Source organism: Peromyscus eremicus, chromosome 2, assembly GCF_949786415.1.
Source record: "Peromyscus eremicus chromosome 2, PerEre_H2_v1, whole genome shotgun sequence".
Classification (NCBI taxonomy): Eukaryota; Metazoa; Chordata; class Mammalia; order Rodentia; family Cricetidae; genus Peromyscus; species Peromyscus eremicus.
Window position 1 is genome coordinate 156,751,516 of NC_081417.1, and position 26,882 is coordinate 156,778,397.

Below are 26,882 nucleotides of genomic sequence, written 5' to 3' on the forward strand. Positions count from 1 at the left end.
TACACAAACCCTGTCTCGAAAAAGAAAAAACAAAAACTGTATCCTCCAGTTCACACCCTAGACCACAGGTTTGTTAGGATGCTACAGTATCAAACCAAAAGCCTAAATTTCTTTATTGCAAGTTCGACGACTAGCTACAAGCCTGGGGGCGTGGGAGACACCGGTGCGCACGCGCGCTGGGCCCGCCTCAGTCTGCCGGAACAGTCTCGCGAGAAGAGCCGCCCTAGGACGGAAAGATGGCGCCTCCCAGTCCTCGGGAGCCTCAGGCCGCGCCAGTGACCAGCGCGACCAAGCCTGACGAGGAGATGGTGCTGCCTGGCTTCCCCGACGCAGACAGCTTCGTGAAAGTGAGTTCGCGGGCCCTGGGGCACCCCAGGAGCCCCCTGTTCGGGCCGGAAACGGGTCCGGGGCTGTGGAGCAGGCGCTGCGGGCTTCCGGCGCCCTCCACGGCGGCTTCTGGCGCGCAGCGGGAGTAGCTGCCGCGGATCTGGAGCGGAGGGCGCCGCGCTTCCGGTGTGAGCGCGTGCCGCTTTGCGTGGAAAGCCGTGTCCGCGCCCTCAGAAGGGCGTCCTTGGCGTCCACGTGGCGCACCCTCCCCCTGCCCAGCAGCTGGGGAGCCCGTGGCACTCCCGCTGATGTCTAATCCCAGTTCTTGGGTTGAATGTCACTTGTCAGTTGCCATCGAGTCTGCCAAAGCGCATCATCGGTACATCCTTGAGAAGAGCATAGAGGATTCATGCAAATTCTGTGTTCGTTAACATGAACACTCATCCTTTACCAGTGACAGCCACTTCAGATTGTTCCCGTTACTTCACAACAGTCTACCTAGACCACTGGTTATAAAACGGTCATCTGAAGTATCTAACCTGTGTGTTGTTGATGAATGTGCATCAAAACCACAAAAGTACAGTAAATTATTATAGGACTCAAGTAATAGCATACATGTGCCAATGTTGTAAGTGATTTTAGTAGTTCATTTAATCCTCCCAATAACTAATGAGTAGGTACCTTTCACTGTGCCCATTTTTCAGAGGTGTAAACTAAGGTCGGTATAAACAAAATAACTTTATTCAAATCACAGTTCATGGTTTCAGAACCAAGACTAAAACCCAGGCCATAATAAACCTTATTCATATTAGAAATGGTAGTTGGTAGGGTGGCTGCCTAGCCTGGGGTTTCATTCTCAGCACTTCATAAACTGTAAATGGTTTTACTCACCTATGATTCCAGCACTCAGGAGGTGGAGGCAGGAGGATCAGAAATTCAAGGTCATTTTCAGGCTACAGGTGAGGTTGAGGCTAGCCTGGCCTATATAAGGTATTCTGTGTCTAAAACAACAACAACAAAAAACTGACAGGACTGGAGATATGGCTTAGTTGGTAGAATGCTTGTCTGTCATGATTTGATCCCCAACACCGCATGAACAGATGTGACCCGTGCCTGCCTATAATAGAGGGTAGAGGCCAGAGGATTAGAAGTTCAAGGTCATCCTTGGCTCCATAGTGAGTTGTAGGTCAATCTGAAATACATTGTTTTTATTTGTGTGTGTGTGTGTGTGTGTGTGTGTGTGTGTGTGTGTGAGAGAGAGAGAGAGAGAGAGAGAGAGAGAGAGAGAGAGAGAGAATGCATGCCGAATATTTGCTGGTACCCATAGAGTCCAAAAGAGAGCACTGGATCTCCTGGAGCTTGAGTTGCAGGTGGTTGAGAGCAGCCCTGTATGGGTGCTGGGAACCAAACTTAGATCCTTCGCAAGAACAAGCGCTAAGCACTCTTAACTGAGCCATCTTGCCAGTCAGTGGTGGCACACACCTTTAATCCCAGCACTCAGGAGGCAGAGCCAGGCAGATCTCTGTGAGTTCGAGGCCAGCCTGGTCTACAGAGCGAGATCCAGCACAGGCACCAAAAACTAAACACTGAGCCATCTCTCTAGCTCCCGGGGATATCTATCGTTAAAATCCATGTTTAAAGTGTCTTTTTCTCTGGATTTTTCAGTTTGCCCTGGGGTCAGTAGTAGCAGTTACCAAGGCATCTGGAGGCCTGCCACAATTTGGTGACGAGTATGATTTTTATCGAAGTTTTCCTGCCTTCCAGGCATTTTGTGAAACACAAGGAGACAGGTTGCTTCAGTGGTAAGTAGTATATATTGTTTATTATGTTGACTGAAAAAAATGAAAAGAAAGATCATTTTTCCTAAGAGTCCCATACCTCAGTGGTAGGGGCATAATAAGCATGATGGGGTCCCTGGTTCTGAACCCCATACCAACCAACAAAGTGGTAGCATATGTCTTTGGTGCCTGCCCCTAGATCTCGCTCTGTAGATAGACCAGGCTGGCCTCGAACTCACAGAGATACACATTTGCCTTGAATTCTTTTTTTTTTTATTTTGTTTTGTTTTTTTCCCCCTTTTTAAAATTATTTTATTTTATTTTTTCTATTATCAGCTTTATACAGTACAAATTCTTATCCTAATAGTGAAGTGTTTTGCTGAAGCTTGCCCAGTGATTGAGAAAAACCAAAACTTATAAGCCACAGTCATCCTAGGGTCCCCCCTGCTATATAGCCTCCCTGGATCTGTGGATTGCAGTCTGAATGTTCTTTGCTTTATATCTAGTATCTACTTATGAGTGAGTACATATCATGTTTGTCCTTCTGGGTTTGGGTCACCTCACTCAGGATGATTTTTTCTAGTTCCATCCATTTGCCTGCAAATTTCATGATGTCATTGTTTTTCTCTGCTGAGTAGTACTCCATTGTGTGTATATACCATATTTTCTTAATCCATTCTTCGGTTGACGGTCATCTAGGTTGTTTCCAGGTTCTGGCTATTATGAATAATGCTGCTATGAACAGAATTGAGCATGTGTCATTGTGGTATGATTGAGCATTCCTTGGGTATATGCCTAAGAGTGATATGGCTGGGTCGATTCCCAATTTTCTGAGAAACTGACATACTAATTTCCACAGTGGTTGTACAAGTTTGCACTCCCACGAACAGTGGAGGAGTGTTCCCTTTGCTCCACAACCTCTCAAATATAGACTGTCATTCGTGGTTTTGATCATAGCCAGTCTGACAGGTGTAAGGTGGTATCTCAGAGTCATTTTGATTTGCATTTCTCTGATGATTAAGAATATTGAGCATTTCCTTAAATGTCTTTCAGCCATTTGAGTTGCCTTGAATTCTTAAAGATCAGCCTTCCTCTGCTTCCTGAGTACTGAAATTATAAATGTGAACCATCACACCTAGCATGATCTGTGATTGTTAAAAATAAATTAGCCAGGCATCATGGTGCCCACCTTTAATCCTAGCACTCGGGAGGCAGAGGCAGGCAGATCTCTGTGAGTTCTAGGCCAGCCTGGTCTACAAAGTGAGTTCCAGGATAGCCAGAGCTATTACACAGAGAAACCTTGTCTTGAAAAACCTAAATAAATAAATAAGCCAGGCATGGTGGTACCCGCCTTTAGTCCTAGTGCTCGGGAGGCAGAGGGAGTCAGAACACTGAATTTGAGGCCAGCCTGACCTACAAATCAAGTTCCAGGATAGCCAGAGCTGTTACAGAGAGAAACCCTGTCTCAAAAAAAAAAAAAAAAATCAGGGGCCAGCAGGATGGCTGGGCGGGTGAAAGGCCCCTGCTGCCAGGCCTGCTGACCTGAGTTTGAGCCCTGAGACTCCCATGTAGAAGCACAGAATCCATCCTTCAATTTGTCCTCAGACCGTACAGGTGGGTAGTCGAACTCACACGTATACACACAAAATACCTTTTTTAATTGAATTTTAATTTTTAAAGTTTTTTGCTGGATGTGGTGGCTCATACCTTTCATCCCAGCACTTGGGAGGCAGAGGTAGGTGGATCTGTGAGTTCAAGGCCAGTCTGCCTTATAGAGCAAGTAGGACAGCCAGGGCTACACTTTTCTCATCTATTAATTGTTGGGAGAAACTATCTTGAAGCTATTATTTTATTTTATTGAGGAAAAAGTCTCACTCATTAAATTGCCCAGGTTGACTCCAAATTCCTGGCCTTGAATATTCAAGCCTCCTGCCTCTGCCTTGCATGAAGCCATTATCAGAGGCCTACACCACCAGTCCTCCTTTGGGTCTTGTCTCTGAAAGGTTGCTGTAAGAATGTACATTTCACTAATTTCATCTGTACTGCTGGGAACCCTGTGAGCCAAGCCCTTGAGTTTTTCCCAGATCGTAGATTGGTGGAATAAAGATGTGTGCTCTGACTTCGACTTTCCTTCTTTAGCATGAGTAGGGTAATGCAGTACCATGGGTGCCGCAGCAACATCAAAGATCGAAGTAAAGTGACTGAATTGGAGGACAAGTTCGATTTACTAGTTGATACCAACGATGTGATTTTGGAGAGAGTGGTGAGTGTTTCCCCGTCCACATAAGTGAGCTCACAGTTATAAAACTCAAATATTAAAATGCAAGGAGGAACTCTGGCATTATGGAAAATGAGAAGGAAGGAAGTTAGCCAGGTTTAGTGGCCATGCCTGTAATCCCAGCACTATGGAAGCAAAGACAGGTAGATCTCTGTGAGTTCTAGGCCAGCCTAGTCTACATAGTAAGACCCTATCTCTCGCTCTCTCTTTCTCTCTCTCTCTCCCTCTCTCTGTCTCTCTATATATATATATCCAGATAGATAGATAGACTATTATTATTATTATTATTATTATTATTATTAATTATGTGTATGAGTGTGTGTCCCTGGAGGCCAGAGTCCTTGGAGCCCACTGGAACTGGACTTACAGACAGTATGAGCCACCTAACATAGGTGTTGAGGGTAAAACACCAGTCCTCTGCAAGAGCCAGCCCCCATCCATGCTTTTCAAAAAATTTAAAATTTTTCAGCTCTGGAGAGATGGCTTAGCAGTTCAGAGCACTGGCTGCTCTTTCACAGGACCTGAGTTCAATTCCCAGCACCCACATGGCAGCTCACAACTGTCTATAATTCCAGCTCCAGGGGCTCTGGCACCCTCAACAGACAAATAGGCAGGCAAAACACTGATGCACATAAAATAAAAATGAATAAATCCTTTTTAAAAATTTAAACTTTTAATTTTATTTATTAACTTAAATTATTATTATTAAATATTTATTTTTATTATTAAATAAATTATTAAATTTATTAAACTAAGTTAAAATTCGGCATGTGTACAGTATACAAGTAATATTTTGATATATACATTTACCTTCTCTTTTGTGTATGTATTAACTACATAATTCTGTGAATGTATTGCTTGAAAATGTCAAGTAATGAAGTCTGTCAAAGGAAGATCCTGTCCCAATGCCTCGTCTCCTCTTAGGGTATATTGCTGGATGAAGCATCGGGTGTGAATAAGCATCAACAGCCTGTCCTCCCTGCTGGACTGCAGGTCCCCAAAACAATAGTGTCGAGCTGGAACCGGAAGGTGAGCAGACTTTGCAGACTGAATAGAGCTCCTAATTGGGCTTTCCAGGCCTGTCTCATTTTAATTTGCATTTCTGTTGTGACATACTGACGAAGCTGGGTACTTCCGCGTTCACATGGTCTCACAAGACACACATGAGTCATTGGAACCTCACATGCAGTAACATTGCAAATGTGTGGTTGCTGGGATGTTTTCTCTTCAGAAGACAAGTTGGAATTCCTTTTCCTACTTCATCAAGTTCCTGTGTTTAATTGCTCCTTATGTGTTGGCCGCAGGCAGGAGAATATGGGAAAAAAGCAAAATCTGAGACTTTCCGACTGCTACATGCAAAAAACATCCTCCGACCCCAGCTCAGATTTCGAGAGAAGATTGATAATTCCAATACACCATTTCTCCCTAAAATCTTTGTCAAGCCCAATGCTCGGAAGCCCCTCCCTCAGGGTAAGTGGTGCAGTGTCCCTGCCTTTGAGTCCTTCCTTTTGACACAAAATGTAGGAAGGGGTAGAGTTTTCCCTTCACCTTCCTTTCCTCCTCCTCCTAAACTGGAAGGCATAGAGGTGTGTGCCTCCTGTGTGATGGTGTTTGTCGCTGCTCGGTCTCCAGCTCTCTCAAAAGAAAGGCGGGAACGTCCACAGGATCGTCCTGAGGACCTGGACGTCCCCCCTGCCCTGGCAGATTTCATCCATCAGCAGAGGACCCAGCAGGTTGAACAGGACATGTAAGTGCATGGGTCTGGGCTTTCTCCTCACCTTTCTGTCTTACTGGTTTCATTTGTTTGTCTGGAGACAGGGTCTCATATGATTCAGGCTGACCGTGAACTCGGCTTTCTCCTCACAGTACTGAGATTACAGATGCTTGTATGCATGTACCATACCTGGCCCTTCATGCCTTTTTTTTTTTTTTTTTTTTTTTAATTTTTTATTTATTTATGTTTTTTAATTTATTTTTTTTGGGGGGGGGGGTTTGAGACAGGGTTTCTCTGTGTAGTTTTGGTGCCTGTCGTGGAACTCACTCTGTAGACCAGGCTGGCCTTGAACTCACAGAGATCCGCCTGCCTCTGCCTCCCAGTGCTGGGATTAAAGGTGTGTGCCACCACCGCCCAGCTGCCTTTTTTTTTTATTAAGATTTGTATGTGTGTGTGTGTGCGCGCTTGCAAGTCACCCTTGCACAGGAGTCATGCTGATCTTCTCCATTATTCTGCTTTTTGTAGACATGCTACCCAGGTGAGCATCAGCCTGTGTAATCCTTCCTAAGTTTTTGTTGTTGGGGGTAGGTCATGTAAGACATGGTCTCACATATCTCAGGCTAGCCTCAAACTTCTATATCATCAAGGGTGACCCTGAACTTAGGATCCTCCTGCCTTCACCTCCCAGATGATGAGATTATAGATGTGAGCCCTCATCCTCAGGTTTATCTGGTACTGAGGCTGGATCCCAGGGCTTCATTTGTGCTGGACAAGCCCCAGGCCAGCCTACAGTTGGTTTGCACACACTGTATCTGAGCAGTTATGTGCCCTTGGAATGATGGAATTCATCTGAAGATCTGTGCTGTGTTCACTCAGGTTTGCGCATCCTTATCAATATGAACTTGATCACTTTACTCCACCTGAGTCGGTGCTTCAGAAGCCACAGCCCCAGGTCAGTGCCCAGCCTCGGTTTCCAAGCCAGCATCTGGGAGCCGGGCAAGAGCAAAGCATTGGTTGGTTTGGTGCAGTTTTCCTGCAGTAGCTTTGGGAGGCCGTGGTGTAGGGTCATCCCTTGGGCTTAGAGTTCATCCTGTACCTTGTTCGGGTTAGTCTGTAACAGTAGCTTTGGGAGGCTGTGGTGTGGGGTCATCCCTTGGACTTAGAGTTCATCCTGTACCTTGTTTGGGTTGGTCTGTAACAAGTTCCTTTCTTGGTCCAGTTGTACAGACCTGTGGAAGAGACACCCTGCCACTTTGTATCCTCCCTGGACCAACTGGTGGAGCTGAACGAAAAGCTCCTGGGTTGTCAGGAGTTCGCAGTGGACCTAGAGGTACCTTGTAATTGACCTTGAGTAAAATCTTCATTTTCCTAAAGTTAGCGCTAAATTTTAATCTCTTTTGTTCTTTATGTTCGGGGGTCTGAGACAAGTATTGCACCATAGGCCAGGCTGGCTTTAAACTTACTTTGTAACCCAGGCTAGCCTCAAAATCAAACCCATCCTCCTGCCTTAAAAAATTTTTTTTCCTAAAAATTAGTCGTGTAACTGATATAGCTAACTTTTAAAAACTGGTAGAGGAGGGTTGTGGGTACAGCTCAGGGCAGGATTCTTCAGTTTCATCCCCAGAATTTAAAAAAGGTAAAGGAATACCTACTAACCTTTCCCCTAACCTCCCTTTCTGTGTGGTTCAGCATCATTCGTACAGAAGCTTCCTAGGACTGACCTGCCTGATGCAAATTTCCACCCGAACAGAAGACTTCATCGTTGACACCCTAGAGCTTCGCAGTGACATGTACATTCTCAATGAGAGCCTCACAGACCCAGCCATTGTTAAGGTCAGCCATCCTGGCTCCTGCCTGAGGTGGGATTGCAGCACTTTTCAGAGTACCATCTTGTTCTTTCAGCCATGCCATTCCTACCCTGAGGTTCCGCAGACCTAACTGCTTACTTAGACCCATAGGGGCCTTTACCGTGTAGCTTGTTGCTATCCAGAGACATAAATCATGTTAGTGACTGTTTCAGTGAGCCTGGTCAAGTGGCTTGCTTGAACTTAAGGACACACTTGGAGCTAATAGGGCTCCTCACCCATACCATGGCCCAAAAGTAGTTGCAGCCCTTAACAGTATATGATTACAAGCCCAAAAGATGTCTGTGGCCTAAGTTAAAAGAAGTACTTAAAACCACACACACTGCCTGGCGGTGGTGGTGCATGCCTGTAATCCCAGTACTCAGGAGGCAGAGGCAGGAGGATCTCTGAATTCAAGGCCAGCCTGATCTACAGAGTGAGTTCCAGGACAGCCAGGGTTACACAGAGAAACCCTGTCTGGAGAAACAAAACAAAAAACTTACACACCCTGGGTTGAAGATGTAATCCAGTGGTAAGGTGCTCCCCTAGCATATGCAAATCCCAGGGCTCAGTTTCTACCCGTGTTCTGATAGCCCAAAGGCAGGCCTAAGTAAGGAGACAGACGAATAGCCTGGTGCTAGTGTGAACTGCATGGCCTTGATTTTGTTTTCAGGTCTTCCATGGTGCCGACTCTGACATCGAGTGGCTACAGAAAGACTTTGGGCTCTACGTAGTGAACATGTTTGACACACACCAGGCAGCACGGCTTCTCAACCTGGCTCGTCACTCACTTGACCACCTGCTGAGACTCTACTGTGGCGTGGAGTCAAACAAGCAGTACCAGCTGGCAGATTGGAGGATACGGTCAGTCTGCCTGCCGGTGGTGGAGATGTGTGGGTACAGGAAAGAATCTGGTAACTTGGAAATCAGTGCCAGGCATAGTGGCTGACACCTTTAATCCCAGCACTCGGGAGGCAGAGGCAGGTGGATCTCTGTGAGTTCAAGGCCAGCTTGGTCTACAGAGCCAGTTCAGACATCCAGAGAAACCCTGTCCTGAAAACATGTTAGTAATATTTGAAAACCACTTCCTTTTCAAACCCTTAGCCTCCTCTCAGCACCAGGCCAAGTGCTACAGGGATGCCATCTTGGTCATGCTCACAGCAGTCTTAAGAGCTTGTTCCCTTTTCATAGCTGAGATAAGAAAGCACAGAGAAGGTAAGGACAGACAGGTGGAGCTATAAGTCACCCCAGGACCATAGCACCCGAATTTTAACCTTAGCTTCACTCTGCCTCAATGCGCCGTGTTACATAATGGTTTGTCATCCTGAGGTGCAGTAAGTGTCCATGTGTCATAGTCTGGGGAAGGAAGGGATCTGCACATAGACGGCTCGGATGGCTGTCCCTGGGACAGTCACTGAAGCTGTGTCTCTTGCAACTCTAGCCCTCTGCCAGAGGAGATGCTAAACTACGCCCGGGATGACACCCATTACCTGCTGTACATCTATGACCGAATGAGGCTGGAGCTGTGGGAGAGAGGCAACGACCAACCTGTCCAGTTGCAGGTGGTGTGGCAGCGGAGCAGGGACATCTGCCTCAAGGTACCACATCACCAAAGCTACACAGACCCCCAGCACTCAGGCTCTGTTTCTGACTAAGTTCTGTTTATTTCTTTTTTTTTTTTTTTTTTTTTTTTTTCTCGAGACAGGGTTTCTCTGTGTAGCTTTGCGCCTTTCCTGGAACTCACTTGGTAGTCCAGGCTGGCCTCGAACTCACAGAGATCCGCCTGCCTCTGCCTCCCAAATGCTGGGATTAAAGGCGTGCACCACCACCGCCCGGCTTATTTCATTGTTTAGTGGCTCTTGGGGCAGAGAGATGGCTCAGTGGTAAAAAGTACTGTCTGCTCTTCTGGAAGATGAGGGTTCAATTTCCAGCACCCACATGGCAGTTCATAACTGTCTGTAGCTCCAGTTTCAGGGGATCTGACTCCCTCACCCAGACATATATGCAAGCGAAACACCAGTGCACACAAAAGAAAGCCAGGCGGTGGATCTCTGTAGAACAGCCTGATCTGCATGAGAGTTCCAGGATCCAGAGTTCACAGAGAAACCCTGTCTCCAAAAAAAAAAAAAAAAAAAAAAAAAAACAGAAAAATGGCTTTTATCATGGCGGTTTTGTTTTGTTTTTTTATTTTCCAGAGCTGAGTACCAAACCCAGGGCCTTGTGCTTGCTAGGCAAGCACTCTACCACTGGGCTAAATCCCCAACCCCTATCATGGCGTTTTTATACATATGTCATTGTACTTCTTCTTTATCCTCTTCTCCTGTCCTTCCCAATTACCCCCATCTGACTCTTGCTGGTTGAAATGAATGATAAGAGGCGCTGGTGGAGGTGCTGGTTATTGGCGGAAAGGTCACAGTCATGACAGAACCCAGTTACTTAGTAGCAGAGAGCTTTAGTTGGGGGGGATGGGGGGAGACAAAAGGACCAGACCTGGGAAAGAGCACGTGCAGAGGGCAGAGAGAAAGATGGGGGTAGGGGGAGAGAGCAATAAATGGGTGGGGTCTGCATCCGGCTTTTTAAGGGCTCCCCGTATGGAGCTACACCAAGCATGCACTGATGGTATGACCACTGGTGTGCAGGTAGTCGCCAGCACACACTGATGATGTAAGACCTTTTGCTTAACTCCTGAACTGCACATGTGCAGTCATGTAGCTGGAGTGAGGGCAGAATGCTAACACTGGTCGCCTCCTTTTTCCAAAGTAGTGCCGCCTGTCTGTGTCCCCCTCCCCTCAAGCTCTCTTTCTCCCCTCTAATGGTCACTTTCTGCTTTGGTGACCTGAACACACCGTATAAATCTAGGTTCTGCATATTCGGGGGAGCTTTCAGTTCCTATTCAGAATCTGGCTTGTTTTAACTGGCTGAATAAAATTTCATTCTGAGGCTGTGACAGAGAGGGTGACCAGAACCCCATTTAAAAAAACAAACTAGTGATGGGCATTGTGGTGCGTGCCTTTAATCCCATTTAATCTCATTATACAGAGGCAGAGGCAAATAGATCGCCATGAGTTCAAAGCCAGCCAAGTCCACATAGTGAATTCCAAGAGAGCCAGGGCTATAGCGTGAGACTCTCGGGGGTGGGGGTGAGGAGTACTTGTTGCTCTGCCAGAGGAACCTGGTTCAATTTCCAGCACCCACATGATAGGTCATAACTGTCTATAGGACGTCTGTGGACACTAGTAACAGTGTACAGACATGCAGGCAAAATACCCAAACATAAAGTAAAAATAGCTGGGCGGTGGTGGCGCACGCCTTTAATCCCAGCACTCGGGAGGCAGAGCCAGACGGATCTCTGTGAGTTCGAGGCCAGCCTGGGCTACCAAGTGAGTTCCAGGAAAGGCGCAAAGCTACACAGAGAAACCCTGTCTCGAAAAACCAAAAAAAAAATAATAATAATTTGCATTTTTCGGGTGGGGAAGAATGTTGAGCACTTTTTCAGACACTAGCTTATTTCTGTTTCTCTTGAGAACTTTCATCAGTTCACTGGCCCATTTATTGACTGGATTTGGATTTGGATTTTTGATGTTTCAGCTTTGCGACTCCATAAAAGTACAGAATGCTCATGACTTTTGGTTTCATCCTCATCCGGAATCTGCAGTGTGTGTTCTGCCACAGCAGACTTGCTGGGTTTCCTTTTGCATTTTGTTTTTGTTTGGTTTTCCTTGCAGGGATGACAGTTCAGTCCAGAACCTCACACACACCAAGCAAGCACTCTCCCACTGAGCTCTATCCAGCCTTTGTTTCAGGTGGTTTGTTTGGTTTTTGGTGTTTTGTTTTGTTTTGTTTTGTTTCAGGGCAGGGTTTCTCTGCACAGCCCTGGCTGACCTGGAACTTGCTCTGTAGCCCAGGCTGACTTCGAACTCACAGAGATCCGCCTGCCTCAGCCTCTATGTGCTGGGCTGAAAGGCGTGCACCACCGCCGCCTGGCTTTGTTTCAGGTTTTTAAGGCAAGGTCTCACTAGGTAACCAGGCTGGCCTCTTCGCTTGTAGTCCTGTGTTAGCTTCTCAAGTGAGCCACCAAACCCAGCTTTTCCTTTGTCCGTTAATGCAAGAGCCAAACGTTTGTGAAGAGCTCAGGGCACAATTTTTATTCCATTGATGTTCTTCTTTTTACAGTGCTGAGAACAAACCAGAGCTTCCTGCGTGTTGGGCAGGTGCTCACCCACTGAGCCTTTTCCACACTCGTTGATCTTGAATGTTCTCTTAACGTTTTACAGAAATTCGTCAAGCCTATCTTTACGGACGAGTCCTACCTCGAGCTGTATCGCAAGCAGAAGAAGCATCTGAACTCACAGCAGCTGGCCGCCTTTCAGCTGCTGTTTGCCTGGAGGGATAAGACAGCTCGCAGGGAGGATGAGAGCTACGGGTGAGGGGTTGGGTTCCTTTAATGCTTATGGGCCCAGCGGGTCTGATGTGAAGGCTGACTACAGTCTCATTCATTATAGCATCTAGTGGATCTTACTAGTTGAACATAATGTGATCCCATTCTGTGTTTTGTTCCAGATATGTTCTACCTAATCACATGATGCTAAAGATAGCTGAGGAACTGCCTAAGTAAGTCTCAGAGCTGAATGACATGCTCTCTCTTCTCAGTCGCTCTCAGTCCTTCATAGCCGGGCATTCTGATTGCGGCTGCCTGAGGCTGTACTCATAGAGGTTAGTACCCCAAGCTTGAAGGTGGCAGGGCCCAGGGAGCCACAGTCCTTGCCTGAGGGCTCCTGGGTAAGAACTAAAACTTCTGAACTGGCATATTTCCATGGCTAGTCCCAAGCCTGCTGCAGTTCCTTAGAGATGAGAACTAACCCACATTCTTTCTTCTGTCTGTTTCTCTAAATTAAAGCCTGGAGATTTTTAAGAATGTTGTAATGATTGGAGCATAAACAGGAATAAGAAGTGGAAACCAGCTTTTCTTGGGGCTTGTCTCCAGCTCTCACAATTTGTAAGACAACTAGAGGAGGGCACTAAGAGTTGGTTCAGTAAAGGTCACATGTGTAGGTGGCTGGCCTGGGCTGATGATGTCATCTTTTAGACCTTCTGTGGCCTTTGTGTAGGGGTTAGGGGCCTAGGTCAAGGGGTCCTAACTCCATGACCAAGGCTGGCCTGGAACTCACTACCTTGAACTTCTGTTCCTCCTACTTCACAGATGCTGGACTTATAGACCTGTACCACCATTCTTGGTTGATAGTGTGCTGGGGATAGAACCCAAGGCTTTGAGCATGCTAAGCAAGCACTCTGCTAACCAGGCTACAGCCCGGGCTGCCCAGTCATTGCTGTCAGGAAGCCTTGAAGAGCTGTATCTCCATGATGAGCTGAGTTTTTGTCCTTGTTTTCAGGGAGCCTCAAGGCATTATAGCTTGCTGCAACCCAGTACCACCTCTTGTGCGGCAGCAGATCAATGAGATGCATCTTTTAATCCAGCAGGCTCGAGAGATGCCCCTGCTCAAGGTATGCAGTGTTTCATCCAGCGGGCCCAACCTTCAGCACTTCCCACCTGTGGCCTCCTAAAGCCCTGAGCTGCTCTCCTGCTCTAAACCACCCTGAGGAGTAATGGTGGCTTGGAAAGCCACTATCCTGTTAGATTTAGCTGCTTTTGTGTTACTGGTTTGGGGTTTGAGGTATGATTTCATTTTTTGATGCTATTGTTCAAGCCCAGGTCTTCCCCATGCTACACAAGTACTCTTCTGCTGAATTATTACCCAAGCCCATGCATTTTTATTTTATTTTATTTTATTTATTTATTTTGGTTTTTCAAGACAGGGTTTCTCTGTGTGACAGTCCTGGCTGTCCTGGAACTCACTTTGTAAACCAGGCTGTCCTCAAACTCACAGAGATCCACCTGCCTCTGCCTCCTGAGTGCTAGGACTAAAGGTGTGTGCCACCAACGCCCAACTTTAATTAAATTTTTATGTATTTCTATATATGCATGTAGGCATATGTATACCAAAGTGCACTTGTCTGGGCCCAAATACACACTTGTAGGAGTCAATTCTTTCTTCCACTACTTGGGTCTTGGGGATCAAACTCAGGTTGTCATACTTAGCAGCAAGAGCCCTCTCACAAGCAACTGCATTTTTTTTATTTATGACAGTCATAAACTAAGCCTTATCCTTTATATTATATCCTTTATATGGCCTTTTTGATAATTTGATAACAAATTTAGCCATTTAATGGTTGTGGTAAAGCAGTTAATCTGGTTTTAGTCTATGAAATGAGTTGGAGTAGGGATCCTGGTGCAGAGACCTGGCAGGGGAACCCAGATCCGAAGCCTGAATGCACATGTTTGGATCACTGTGGAAGCGGCTGGTAGGGAAGGCTCCTGGCATTTAGGTCAGAAAGTGCTATCAGTTACTGCTGAGCCTATGGGCTGTAGAGGAGCCGCCCACCTGGACAGCAGTTAGATTGCAGATAGTAGAGGCAGGATCCAGGAGCACAGACTAAAGTCAAAGGGAAGGAGGAGAATCATGGCTGGAATGGGAATTCAGCAAAGTCAGTTTTTGTGAAGTAAATACTAAAGTATGCATAAACGTGGATGGAAGTGGGACATCCCACAGAAAATAGATGCATAGCTGGGCATGCAGTGCACACCTATAATCCCAGCACTTGGATGCAGAGGCAGGAGGGTCAGGAGTTCAAGGTTATCCTCAGCTATCTATTGAGTTTGAGGGAGGCTAGCCTGAGCTATCACCAGGTGGTGGTGTTGCACACCTGTAATCCCAGTACTCAGGAGGCAGAGGCAGGAGGATCTCTGAATTCAAGTCCAGCCTGATCTACAGAGTGAGTTCAAGGACAGCCAGGGGTACACACAGAAACCTTGTCTCGAAAAGCCAAAAGAAAAAACAAAGAATTGTCAAAATAAGAAGGTAAAGGCGCTTGCCACTAGTGTGGTGACCTGAGTTCAATCCCCAGGTCCTATGGTTGAAGGAAAGATTCAGCACCTTTAAGTTATCCTCTGGCCTGTTTGCCATGCTTGAATGAATGAGTGAATGAATGAATGTAATAAAAAGAAAGAAGAAATACAGACATGTGTCTTTGTGGGAATGTCTGTGCTCTACATAGGTAATAAAACTTGTTACAATTCAACTTACATGGTTTCTTTTTGGAGTATTGCTTTAATTCTTTTCCTTCCTTTTGAGATAGGGTCTTACCATACAGGGTCATTTCTAGGCCAACCTTGAGCTCAACTGTGTGATCCTGTAGCCCAGGCAGGCTGGAACTTTCAATCCCCCTGCCTCAGCCTCCCAAGTAACTAGGATTAGACTTACACCACTACATCCACCTTTCTTAGAACAACTTTGAATGTATTGACTTGGTAGTGATATAAATATGTGATGAATCATTTTTCATCTTTTGAAAGATTATTGACCCAAAAGACTTAAAATGAAAGAAGAAAGTGAATTGCAGCTGTCATGTTAAGATATCTTTCTGCAGCCAGGCCATGGTGGCGCACGCCTTTAATCTCAGCACTTGGGAGGCAGAGCCTGGTGGATCTCAGTGAGTTCGAGGCCAGCCTGGGCTACAAAGCAAGTTCCAGGACAGCCAGGACTCTTACACAGAGAAACTCCTGTCTGGAGGAAAACAACAACAAAAAAGATGTCCTTCTGCAGTGGGGCACACCTTTAATCCCAGCACTTGAGAGGCAGAGAGAGGAAGGTGGATCTCTGTGCGTTTGAGGTCAGCCTGGTCCAGAGCGAGTTCCAGGACGGCCAGGGCTATGGGGGGCGGGGGGGTGTTCCTCCTGGGACTGAGTAATACCTCACAGGTACGGTGTACGGTGTTTGCCTCTTGTGTGAGGCCCTGGTATCCCAGCACCACACATATACACTAAAAAAGGCTTCCTTAGTTTTCTGGTTTGTATAAAGAAAAAGCATGCTGGCTGCCTGAGAAGTCTCCAGGCTCGCTGGAAGCTATTGCATCGTGCCACCTCCTGACTAGACAGTGCTTGAGCATAACATAATTGGCAGTGCCAGGGGCTGAAAGGGGTGAAGGGTAAAAGATTATCTTTTGGCCCTTAGGAGACAGACTCATGGAAGAGTACAGTCTGCTGAGTAAGCATGTGTCCTTGACTTTACACAGCTTTCCTCAGTTTCTTTTTTTGTTTTTTGTTTGTTTTTTGAGACAGAGTCTCAAGTAACCCAGGATGTCCTTGAACTTCTGATCCTCCTGCTCCCATCTCTGGAGTACTGGAATTATAGGCATGTGCAATCGCACCCACTGGGGAGTCAAACCCAGGGCTTCCAGCATGGTAGGCAAACACTCTGCCAACTGAACTACATCCCCGGCCCTACTCTTCTTTCCTCCTTAGTCTGAAACTGCAGCTGGAGTGAAGAAGAGCGGACCACTGCCTAGCGCCGAGGTACAGTGTCACGGCTGCTGTCTCACCTATGGGAGGGGTGGAGACCACAGTCCCTGACAGGTCAGTGCTCTTCCACTGGCCAAGAGCTCCTGGCTGGCTTATGAGTTTTACATGTGGTCTGCTGATTTCTCTTTGATGCAGAGATTGGAAAATGATCTCTTTGGACCCCATGACTGTTCCCACGCCCCTCCAGATAACTACCCGATCACCCCAACCGATGGTAAGCTGGAGGCCCTCTGAACTTCCAGAGCGAAGGAGGCAGTTTCCTGGACCCAGACCACATGTCTTGACCTGGCTGACTTCTGTGTCTCTAGGGTCTGTGCCACTTCAGAAACAGCCGAGCCTCTTTGCTGAGGGCAAAGAAGAAACCCCTTTGGATGCCAGATGCCTTCTTGCCACAGCCGTCATCACTCTGTTCAGTGTGAGTAGCAAGACCATTCCCCAAGCTCATTCAGGTTCCTGGTGTCGGGTGCTCTTCTCACATGGGCCGCCTGCCTGGAGGGGTGTATGTACATCTGAGACCAGTGCCAAGGTAAAGCTAGAGAGGGGCGTGGACAGGTGAGCTCTCTAGGAAGGGAGGAGTGTCTCGTGAGCACTGTATGTGAAGAAACCCTAGAGGAGGGGCTGAAGCCATGGCTCAGGTTACGTGCACTGGCTGCTCTTCCAGAGGACCTGAGTTGAATTCCAAGTACCCACATGATGGCTTACTGCTGTCTGTAGTTCCAGTTCCTGAAGATCTGACACCTCCTGACCTGTGTGGGCATTTGGCACTCACATGGTGCACGTCTATACACACAGGCAAAACACTCATACACATAAATAAAACCTTGGTTTTTTTCAAGACAGGGTTTCTCTGAGTAATAGTCTTGGCTGTCCTGGAACTTGCTTTGTAGACCAGGCTGGCCTCGAACGCACTGAGATCCACCTGCCTCTGCCTCCCAAGTGCTAGAATAAAGATGTGTGCCACCACTGCCCAACAAGTCTCTTTAAAAAAAAAAAAAAAGAAGAAGCCAGCAGTGGTGGCATACATCTTTAATCTCAGCGCACAGGAGTCTGAGGCCGGCCTCAGGATCTCGGAGTTCTGCTGGTCTACAGAGTGAGTTCCAGGACAGCCAGGGCTATATAGAGAAACTTTGAATTGGAAAAAAAAAATAAATAAATAAGATTAGGTCTTACTCTGGTGATTCATGAAAAAGAAGGCCGAGGAGTCTTTGCTAGCCACCGGCTAACAGAATCTGGTGTGACTCAGCAACCAGATCCGTGGACAGAGACTGCCTTTCCTTTCCCTTTTTCTTTTTAATCGAGATATCATTCTGTAGCCCAGTGTGGCCTCAAACTTGCAGTTCTTGCTGTTGCTCTTCTAGAGGACCTGCGTTTGATTCCCAGCGCCCACGTGGCATCTCACAGCCATCTTTAGCTGCAGTTCCAGGGGATGCAACACCTTCTGACCTCCATCAGCACCAGGCACACATGTGGTACACATACATACATACGTGCAAACACAGTGCTCATTCATATAAATTTTTTTTAAAAAAATGATTTGGGTTTCTCCTGCCTCAGCCTTCCAGTATGTGGATTCCAAGCGTGTGCCTGCTCCTAGCTAGTGTTCATGACCTTGAGGCTGCACTGATATAAGAGTTCTATGTTTAGTCAAAGAAGGCTGCACTATCTCTGTACTGTGTTAAAAGCAAACATAACTTTAAGAAAGAATCCGAGTTTGTGAATCCAGTTTGAAGCAACATTCTGTTGTGTGTGTTCATTGGTTCCCTGTCAAAATCTATAATGTTACATTCCACATTTCATGTGTCAGTTAAGACCTCAAGCTCTTGGACCAGATAGACCTGTGTTTTCGTCCCTGCTCTTCGCATCTTAGTGGTAGGGCTCTCCAGGAGCAGAAGACGGTAGAAAAACCACAGGCCTTGGAGGCTGTGAAGGCAGGAAGAATTCATTAGATCATTTGCGGGGTGTATCAGCTCAAGCCTTTAGTCCAGAAGCAGGGGGATCCCTGTGAGTTTGAAGCCATCCTGGTCTACATAGCTCAAAAAAACAAAGAATTCATCAGTTCAAGAAGTTAATCCTCCCTGTTGTGGGCCCATCCTGATGCACAGTTAGAAGGGATGGGTCTTGGTCTGTCCTTGCAGGAGCCTAGCACTGAGGAAAGTGGAAAGACTCCATTGACGGTTGCCCAGAAAAAAGCCCAGAACATAATGGAGTCCTTTGAAAACCCATTTAGGATGGTGAGTAGTGCACTGCACAGACCGCCAGGAGCTGCAGGGAATTCTGCAGCCACGTATCCTTTCCCCCGGGGGAGGAGAGCAAGACTGGAGGGGGAGCCCAAGTCCAGCCTGTCAGCCGTCCATGGTGTCCAGGTCGGGACTCTGGAGTTGGCCTTGTGGGATCACACTGGCCAGAGTAGTTAGTGCCTCTGACGGGCGAGGGGCCTGCTCTTGGCATTTGTAGTGACTGTTTCCCCTTCTGCAGTTCCTGCCTTCTCTGGAACACAAGGCCCACATCTCTCAAGCAGCAAAGTTTGATCCTTCTTCAAAAATCTATGAGGTAAGTAGCTTCTCACGCTTTGGAGCAGTAGCTGTCAAGGGGCTTCTGTGAGGGAGGCTCCCATCTCAGGCAGTCTTCAGATCCTTTGTGAGCCACTGAGAACAGAGGAGAGGCCCTGTCCGTCTAATGCTTCTAGGAAGAGGCCAGACTTGGAAGCCGTGGGGAATCTCTATAACAAAAGTTGGGGGCTGGGGATAGAGCTCGGGAGTGGCATGCTTGCCTGGCTTGTATGGAGCCCTGGCTTGATCCCCAACACCACATAAAGCTGGTGTGGAGATGCACACCTGTAATCTCAGCACATGGGAGGTGACAGCAGGAGGATCAGAAGTTCAAAGTCATCTTCAGCTACATAGTGTGTTCTAGGATAACCTGGGGTCTATGAGGCCCTGCCTTAAAAATTAAAAAAAAAAAAGAGGCAGCAGCAGCCTGCCCCGGTTCATGGGCATATCAAAGTAGGATAATGTTTGTCTAATGTATGATAGCCTAGGTTCAAATCCAGCACTGGAAAGAAAAAATAACAAAACTGTTTTGTGTTTTTCTAATGGAGTAATTTATATGTAATAAAGTACATAAATAATATAGTTTATAACACTTGTACATGTGTATATTGCTTCAAAGCCCTTAAAGGACCAGCTTGATCTGAAGAGGCACTGGCTTGTACTGTGGACAAAGTCCACTCTGTCTGGGAGGCAGCACGTTGATTCAAAGCCTCCGTTTGCCCTGTAGGAAGGCTGTGCTCTGATGACACCCAGCAGCACATCCCTGTACTGGACAGCACTCTGACAGGCCTCAGTCCTGTGCAAAGGGGTTTAGCCTCCTACTTTTAGGAATGGGGAGCCCCAGGGCCACAGATGGCTCAGTGGGTAAAGGAGCCTACCACCATGCCTGAAAAGCTGAATTAAATCCTAGGAACCTACATGGTGGAAGGAGAAAACTGACTCCAAGTTCTGTTTTGACCTCACACATGCACAGTGGTGCACACACACACAATAAGTGAATAAATTTTAATGAAAACAGCCAGATGGCTGGGTGTGATGGTGTGTACCTTTAATCTCAGCACATGGAAAGCAGAGGCAGGTAGTTCTCTATGATTCTGAGTCCAGCCTAGTTTACATATCAAACATGGTGAGGTTCTGCCTTAAAATAATAAAAATAACAACAACAACAATAACAACAACATTAAAACTAGAAAAGAAGAAATGGGAAGTCCTGAACTTGGAGACTTGGCTCAGTGATAGTGAACTCTCTTAGCAAGCACAGGGCCCTGGGTTCAGACCCAAACCAGGGAGAGAAAAAAAAAAAAACAGGCTGGGCATAGTGCTACATCTTCAATCCTAGCATTTCAGAGTCAGAAGCAGGTCGATCTCTGAGTTCAGGGTTAGCCTGGTCTACATAGCAGGTTCCAAGCCAGCCAGGGCTACATCGGGAGACCCTCTCCCCACCCTCCAAAAAAAAAAAAAATGAGGGTGAGGGACTAGAAATATGGAGTCTGTAGTGTGCAACTGTAAACTCAGTACTGGGGCAATGGAGGCAAGAAGATGAGGTGAAGGTCGTCGTCGTTGGTCACATAAAACCTTTGAAGTTAGCCTTGACTCAAAACCAAAATAAAAAGACAAAGTGTGTTACCTTTTCTTTATCTCTTGCCCCTGTGGCAAACCCTTCTGCTTTCTGTACCCCCTTGTGCTCATTTGGGTCACCTGATGTGGACCAAGGTCACAGCTAGAAGTGGGACAGAAAGGGAAACACAGGACCAGGAGGAGACCCATCTTGAGCCAGGCTTTGTTTACTAACTGGGCCACTGGGCAAGTGCCTAAGGCTTCCTGTCCTGGAGGGTGGACTGGACTGAATGAGATGTCTGGTGTGAGCACATACAGCCTGGTCCCTGGGGTTCAGCCGTATTTTGTCCTCCTTAATAAGCCAGCAAAAGGTGGTGTATTTAGATTTGGGGTGTGTGGCTTAGAATGTGGGTCATTTTTAGGTTAGCACCCCTCAGTTGCCTCTAAATGAGTAGGCACTGAGTAGCTGAGTTTAGGCAGGTTTTTTTGGTTTTGTCTTTGTTTGCCATTGTCTGTTTTCATTATAGATCAGCAACCGCTGGAAGCTGGCCAGCCAGGTCCAGGTCCAGAAAGAACCTAAAGAAGCAACCTCGAAGAAGGTAGCTGAGCAGACAGGTAGTGTTCAACTCCTTGTAAATTCAGGGTCTTTTGTCGGGGTGTTTTGTGTTGCGTGGGTCACTCAAAGAAATCACTCCAAGATGAAATTTAAGGCCTATGTGGCAGCAGGAAGGTCCAGTCTCTCTGATGAACTGAACCTCCTCCAGTAGCCATATTGATTGATTGTTATACAAAGTTGTTTTTTAGGTGAAGTATTTCCTCATACCAAAGCCCCTAATCTAATCCATATGTCTCTCTAAAGGAAAGCATCACATGCCTTCGTGACTTTAGTCCTTTTTGTGTGTGTGTGTAACCATGTAGCCTTGGCTGTCCTGGAACTCACTCTGTAGACCAGGCTAGCCTCAAACTCACAGAGAGTACTGAGATTAAAGATGGCCAGGCGGTGGTGGCGCGCACCTTTAATCCCAGTACTCAGGAGGCAGAGCTAGGCAGATGAGTTCTGTGAGTTCGAGGCCAGCTTCGGTTACCAAGTGAGTCCCAGGAAAGGCACAAAGCTACACAGAGAAACCCTGTCTCGGGGAAAAAAAAAAAAAAAAAAAAAAAGATGTGCACCACCACCACTGGGTGACTTTAGTCCTTTATTGGGTATCATTTGCAATACATGATAATCCAAGAGCCTCAGATGTGCCAGGGACATCTTGTGACCAAAATCACATGAAGGCTGCAACGCCCCTTCAGAAAAACAATTCCACAAATCACAGAAAACAATCACTGGTTCCACAAGATTCTTTATTGTTTACCACAATGATTCTTCAGGGTCAAAATACTTTTAGAAAACAACTAGTCATTCTAATATCTGCCCCAGATACAGCGGCTCTGCTACATTCTACAACAGTCTTTGAAGAGACAGCCCTAACATATCAGTCTGGCTGTGGATGTTGACTGACAGGTGTCTAGTAGGGATCCAAGCCCTCACTGACAGACAGGGCAGTGGGCAGAACAGACCCAGACTCGTGGAGTTCAGCGTCTACTGGGATGGCACATGGTCACTGCCTGTGTGCACTGCCCTGTAAAGCAGGGGTGTGTAGAGAGGGAAGAGGTAAAGAATGCAGCCGTGTGGGTGCTAGTGAGAAATGGCAGCCTAGGTCACCTGAAGTGACAGAGGCTGGCATGGATCCTGGGGGAGAGTGGACTGAAGCAGAGTCCAAGGTCCCGTGTGGTAGCTGGCTGGCATGTCAATAGCATGGCAAGGCAGGACTGCCCGGAGTGCCCGGGGAAGAGGGCAGGTAAGCAGGCAGGGCCTCCGTGAGGGCTGACTGCCTGGTTCTGAGTCAGAGTAGAGAGGGCCAGGGAAGCCTGAGGAGACCCACTAGCAACAGCTGAGGGACTCGCCCTTTCTTAGGGCTAGCACTTAAGCTGAGGCATGGCAAAGGAAGGTGTGGGTGGCAGAGGGTTGGTTCTGAGCAATTAGGAAGATGGGGTTGCTGGCTGTAAGAGAAGGCCATCTTTAAAAGGAGCCCCAACTCCTGGCCACTGATACTAAAAGTGTCAGGGAAGCTGCTAGGTGCTTGGCCTGGCTTCCTGAGAGGCACAGGCAGGGTTACATTAGATTAGAGCCTGTAGGTAAGGCCAGAGAGCACTGAGCTGAGTCCAGTGGACAGGTGGAGGGAGGGGCAGCAGTGCTGGCCCTTGTGCCCAGGTTGGGTAGACAAATGGCAGGAAGTTCACAAATGGTTCTCTCGCGCAGGTGCCCGGAAACAGGCAAAGGAGGAGTCTGAAGCGGCTTCGCTGGAGCAGGCCATCCCAGTGCGGCAGCAGGCCGCGGTACGTGCTCCCTTTCTCCCTTTTCAGAAATGAATGCCCCTGCTCATGTTCAGGGGTTTCCTGGACTGTTGCCAGAGGGCTCACTCTACGTCCCAGCTTTTGAATAGTTTCCCCCCCACCTCGCAGCTGACCTGGGCTTATCAGTCAGTGCCCACCTGTTTTCTCGATCAGGTGATATTAGAAATCTTTTATGGTGTCTTTGTGTTTTCGGTAAACCCTCACAGCACTGGGCTGGCCTGGCAGGGGACAAAGCACAGAAACATTGCTGTGCCCCCGTCTACCCTAGAGAAACCTCTTTGTTCTTCCAGAAGGAGGGGGATGGGTGGGTGTCGTCATCTCCCACCCCCATTCCACAACTCCCTGAGACAGGGTTTCTCTGTTTAGCCCAGGCTGGCCTTGAACTCAGAGGTCCACCTGCCTCTGCCTCTGGAACGCAGAAATCAAAGGTGTGCACCACTATGCCTCATGAGACCTCTTTGTTTTTACCACACCCAGACCATTCTGGAATTCCATTCTGTTTGTTTGTTTGTTTATGTTTGTTTGTTTGTTTGTTTCAAGATGGGGTTTCTCTGTGTAGCCTTGGCTGTCCTGGAACTCAGAGACTCCTGCCTCTGCTGGAATTAAAGGAATGTACCCCCACTGCCTGGCTAGAATTCCATTCTTAGCTTCTGCCTTAGGTGACCTGCTAACATTGTCAGTTATGAACTTGCTCCAGCTAATACTAGCTGAGTATGATTGTCCCTAAATTCCAGTCTCATCTCCCATCCCTGCCGCAGAAGCAGCTTGAGTCCCCAGCTAGCACAAGTTGAGCGTCCCACTCAGATACCCAAAATCTGAAATGCCCACTTTTCAAAACTTTTCTAAGTGCTGACACAACACCACAAGTAGAAGATTCCATGCTGCACAAAGTTACTTCAAGTTGCATGGAACAGCCTGCAGGCTGTATGGATAAGCTGTAAGTGAAGAGGAGTGAATCTCACATTTAGACTTGGGGCTGGCCTGAGGAACCGCACACAGTTGCAGATGGTGTGGAAGCCCAGGAGCTCTGCTCCTACATTCTCATGCTTCCCTCCCTGCTTGTTCTCACCTTGCAGCTAGAAAATGCCACTAAGAAGAGAGAGAGAGCCACCAGTGACCTGAGGACCACAGAACAAAAGCAGGAGAAGAAACGACTAAAAAGCTCCAAGAAACCCAAGGATCCCGACCCCCCAGGAAAAGATTTCAGTCCTTATGACTACAGCCAGTCAGACTTCAGGGCCTTTGCTGGTAAGGACAGGGAGGACACCAAGGAGACGTAGGACCATTTGAGGTTAGAGGGCTGCAGAGTACAGGGAGTACAGCTTCCTCTGAGCCCTGCCCAGACACAGGACAAGCAGTGGCACACAGAGAAGCCTGCCTGCTCTCCTTGAAGCAGATCTCAGGAGCCGTTGTCCGGCTCCGCAAGACGTCCTCCAGTGTGACACATAGTTAGGTGACCTCTTGTGACCCTTAGCCTAGGTCTCTGTGCTGTGAAGGGTGTGCATAGCACTGTAGCAGCCTCTAGAGCTTGGAAAAGGGAGAAAGCAGGACTGGAGAGTCCACACACTGAATGCTGTCTGGAGTGTTACCTCAGCCCACATTATGCTGAGATCTTATTGATCCTAAGATGGACCTGCCCTTCCTAACCTGGGAACAGACCTGTGGATGGCATAGTCTCTGGACGGACGGACGGACGGACGGACGGCAGCTCCTGGAGCACAGGAAGGGTGGCCGGCTGATGCAGATGCTGCCTGAAGCCCAGAGCCCTGGCTGTGCGCCTCTGTGCTCGCTCACTGCCGAAACTTTCACTTTCAGGGGACAGCACGTCCAAGGCCTCCCCCCAGTTTGACCCGAATAAGCCGGTGCCTTCTGGCAAGGTAAGGCTGCAGACGACACCTGGGGCCTGCAGGGTCCTTGTCCTCCTTGGCTCAGGTGACCACCGGGAAGCCATTGTGCCCTTCCTCACCTCATTTCTTCTCAAGTGTAGACACTGTTGCCGGTTGTTTCCACAGTCATTTTTTTTTTTTTTTTTTTAATTTATTGTTAACATGTAACAGTGCAAAAAAGAGGACAACTTTTGGGAGTTCCGGCCTTCCACCGTGGGCTCCAGGGCTCCAGCTCAGGCCACTGGGCTTGGGTGGCAAGCGCTTTATCTGCTGAGCCATCCTGCCGGCTCCTGTGTCAGTGATTTAACAAGTACAGTTTCTTTTTTGGTGGGGGTGGGGATAGTATGATTTGCTTTTTGTTGAGATGGAGTCTTGCTTTACAGCCCAGGCTGGCCTAGAACTCACAATCCTCCTGCCTCCATCATTCAAGTGCTGTGATTACAGGTGTGTGCCTCTGCCCGGTGTGGCATGCCACTGCACAGGGTGTTGTTCAGTCTGCCACCAGGGCCTGAGGTGCTGCCCTGCGCAGTGAAGGGGCTGCGCGTTTAACTCCTGACTACATAGGTCTGTGCTAGCCAGGCTGAATTTGAAGTGTAGTAAGCGGTGGCAGCTGAGCCTGTCAGGCCACATGCTGGGGTGAGAACTGACTGCCCACGCTCAGGTGTCCTCCCCAGGGCTGGGGGTCGAGGCTGGTCTAAGAGTACATAATTCTTCTCTTTCAGAAATGTGTTGCAGCCAAAAAATTTAAACAGTCGGTGGGAAACAAAAGTATGTCCTTTCCAGCTGGGAAGTCAGACAGGTAGGTGGCGTGGCCGGGCCAGCAGGAGAGCCAACCACCGTCCATGGGGACAGCAGTAGAGTGCAGTGCCAGGGTTTCAGTGGGACAGATAGAGCAGGAAATCCACCGAGTCTGCTTAAAGGGCAAAGGAACTTATTAGGGGAGAAAACTCACTGTACAGAACAGAATTGCAGCAGGTTCTGGAATGCTGGGGCACACGTGGTCCAGTCCCATGAGGGAGTGAAGAGGAGAGTCCTAGTGCATCTCAGCTCTTAAGGGTCCATGAGGCCACACCCCAGGGGCATGAACTTCAAGGGCATAGGCCGGTAGAGCAGTTACCTGCTGCATCTCTAGGGGCAGTGCTTCAAGGTCCTACAAAGGACAGCGACCCACTACATCAAGACCTCTCTGTTACCCAGAAAGTGGGGACAGACATGACCTGCTTCTTGTCAAGTTCGCACTCACATGACTGTGATGATGTCCTGCATCCCAGACCTCAAATCCTATCTTTTTCCCATTTTCCTTTCTTTTCTCTTTGTGTTTTTTTTGAGACAGGGTTTTTCTGTGTAGCTTTGGAGCCTGTTCTGGAACTCGCTCTGTAGACCAGGCTGGCCTCGAACTCACAGAGATCTGCCTGCCTCTGCCTCCCGAGTGCTGGGATTAAAGGCGTGTGTCACCACCACCGTTTCCTTTTTTTTTTTTTTTTTTTTTTTTTTTTTGGTTTTTTTTTTTTTGGTTTTTTTTTTTTTTTTTTTTTTTTGGTTTTTTTGAGACAGGGTTTCTCTGTGTAGCTTTGTGCCTTTCCTGGAACCCGCTCTGTAGTCCAGGCTGGCCTCGAACTCACAGAGATCCACCTGCCTCTGCCTCCCGAGTGCTGGGATTAAAGGTGTGCGCCACCACCGCCCAGCTCGTTTCCCTTTCTTACACTGTGGTTTCTCACTGGGTGCCCTCACTCAGAGCACACGGGTGGGAATTTTTCCCACACCAACTTGTTTCTTAGGGATAAGAGAAATTAGCAAGTGGGTCATCACTAGTGAGTGTTTTCATAGCATGAACTTGAGGTCAGGTTCCCACACGTGAAGCAGAACAGGCCTGCTGCCGCAGACCCCACACAAATCAGCGCCCAAGCACAGGCCTCCTGCTGCTCTCCTGCTCAGCCCTTCCTTGCTGTGTGTTACTGAGATTTATACAGCTCCTAAACCCAAAGAAGTAACTCTGGTTTCCCCAATCTCTGCAGAGGCTTCCGGCACAACTGGCCAAAGAGATAGTGTTGGAGAGACTCCTGGGACTGCGGGCAGTGCTACTTTGTACAAACCCATTTTAAAGTCATTAAAATTCATTCCTATTGGAAGAAA

The 26,882-nt window shown here is 47.7% G+C and overlaps 1 protein-coding gene across 1 annotated transcript; it reads left to right on the forward strand.

The window, feature by feature from the left end:
- The first annotated feature begins 202 nt into the window (after nt 1–202).
- On the forward strand, nt 203–26,882 carry Exosc10 (exosome component 10). Its single transcript, XM_059255374.1, has 25 exons — nt 203–347; nt 1,993–2,129; nt 4,245–4,368; nt 5,308–5,412; nt 5,688–5,853; nt 6,016–6,130; nt 6,974–7,049; nt 7,317–7,427; nt 7,787–7,930; nt 8,615–8,805; nt 9,383–9,539; nt 12,216–12,364; nt 12,502–12,552; nt 13,332–13,443; nt 16,301–16,351; nt 16,493–16,571; nt 16,666–16,772; nt 18,493–18,588; nt 18,833–18,907; nt 20,991–21,078; nt 22,769–22,845; nt 23,940–24,111; nt 24,679–24,740; nt 25,472–25,548; nt 26,765–26,882. The coding sequence occupies exons 1-25, from the start codon at nt 237–239 to the stop codon at nt 26,793–26,795; spliced, it is 2,664 nt and encodes an 887-aa protein (XP_059111357.1). The 5' UTR covers nt 203–236; the 3' UTR covers nt 26,796–26,882.

Bases quoted from the DNA above. Each gene is read 5' to 3' on its own strand.
- Exosc10 (XM_059255374.1), top strand. From the start codon at position 237: ATGGCGCCTCCCAGTCCTCGGGAGCCTCAGGCCGCGCCAGTGACCAGC. The intron at 7,428-7,786 runs GTACCTTGTAAT...TGTGTGGTTCAG, and splicing joins AGTTCGCAGTGGACCTAGAG to CATCATTCGTACAGAAGCTT. The intron at 18,589-18,832 runs GTGAGTAGTGCA...CCCCTTCTGCAG, and splicing joins TTGAAAACCCATTTAGGATG to TTCCTGCCTTCTCTGGAACA.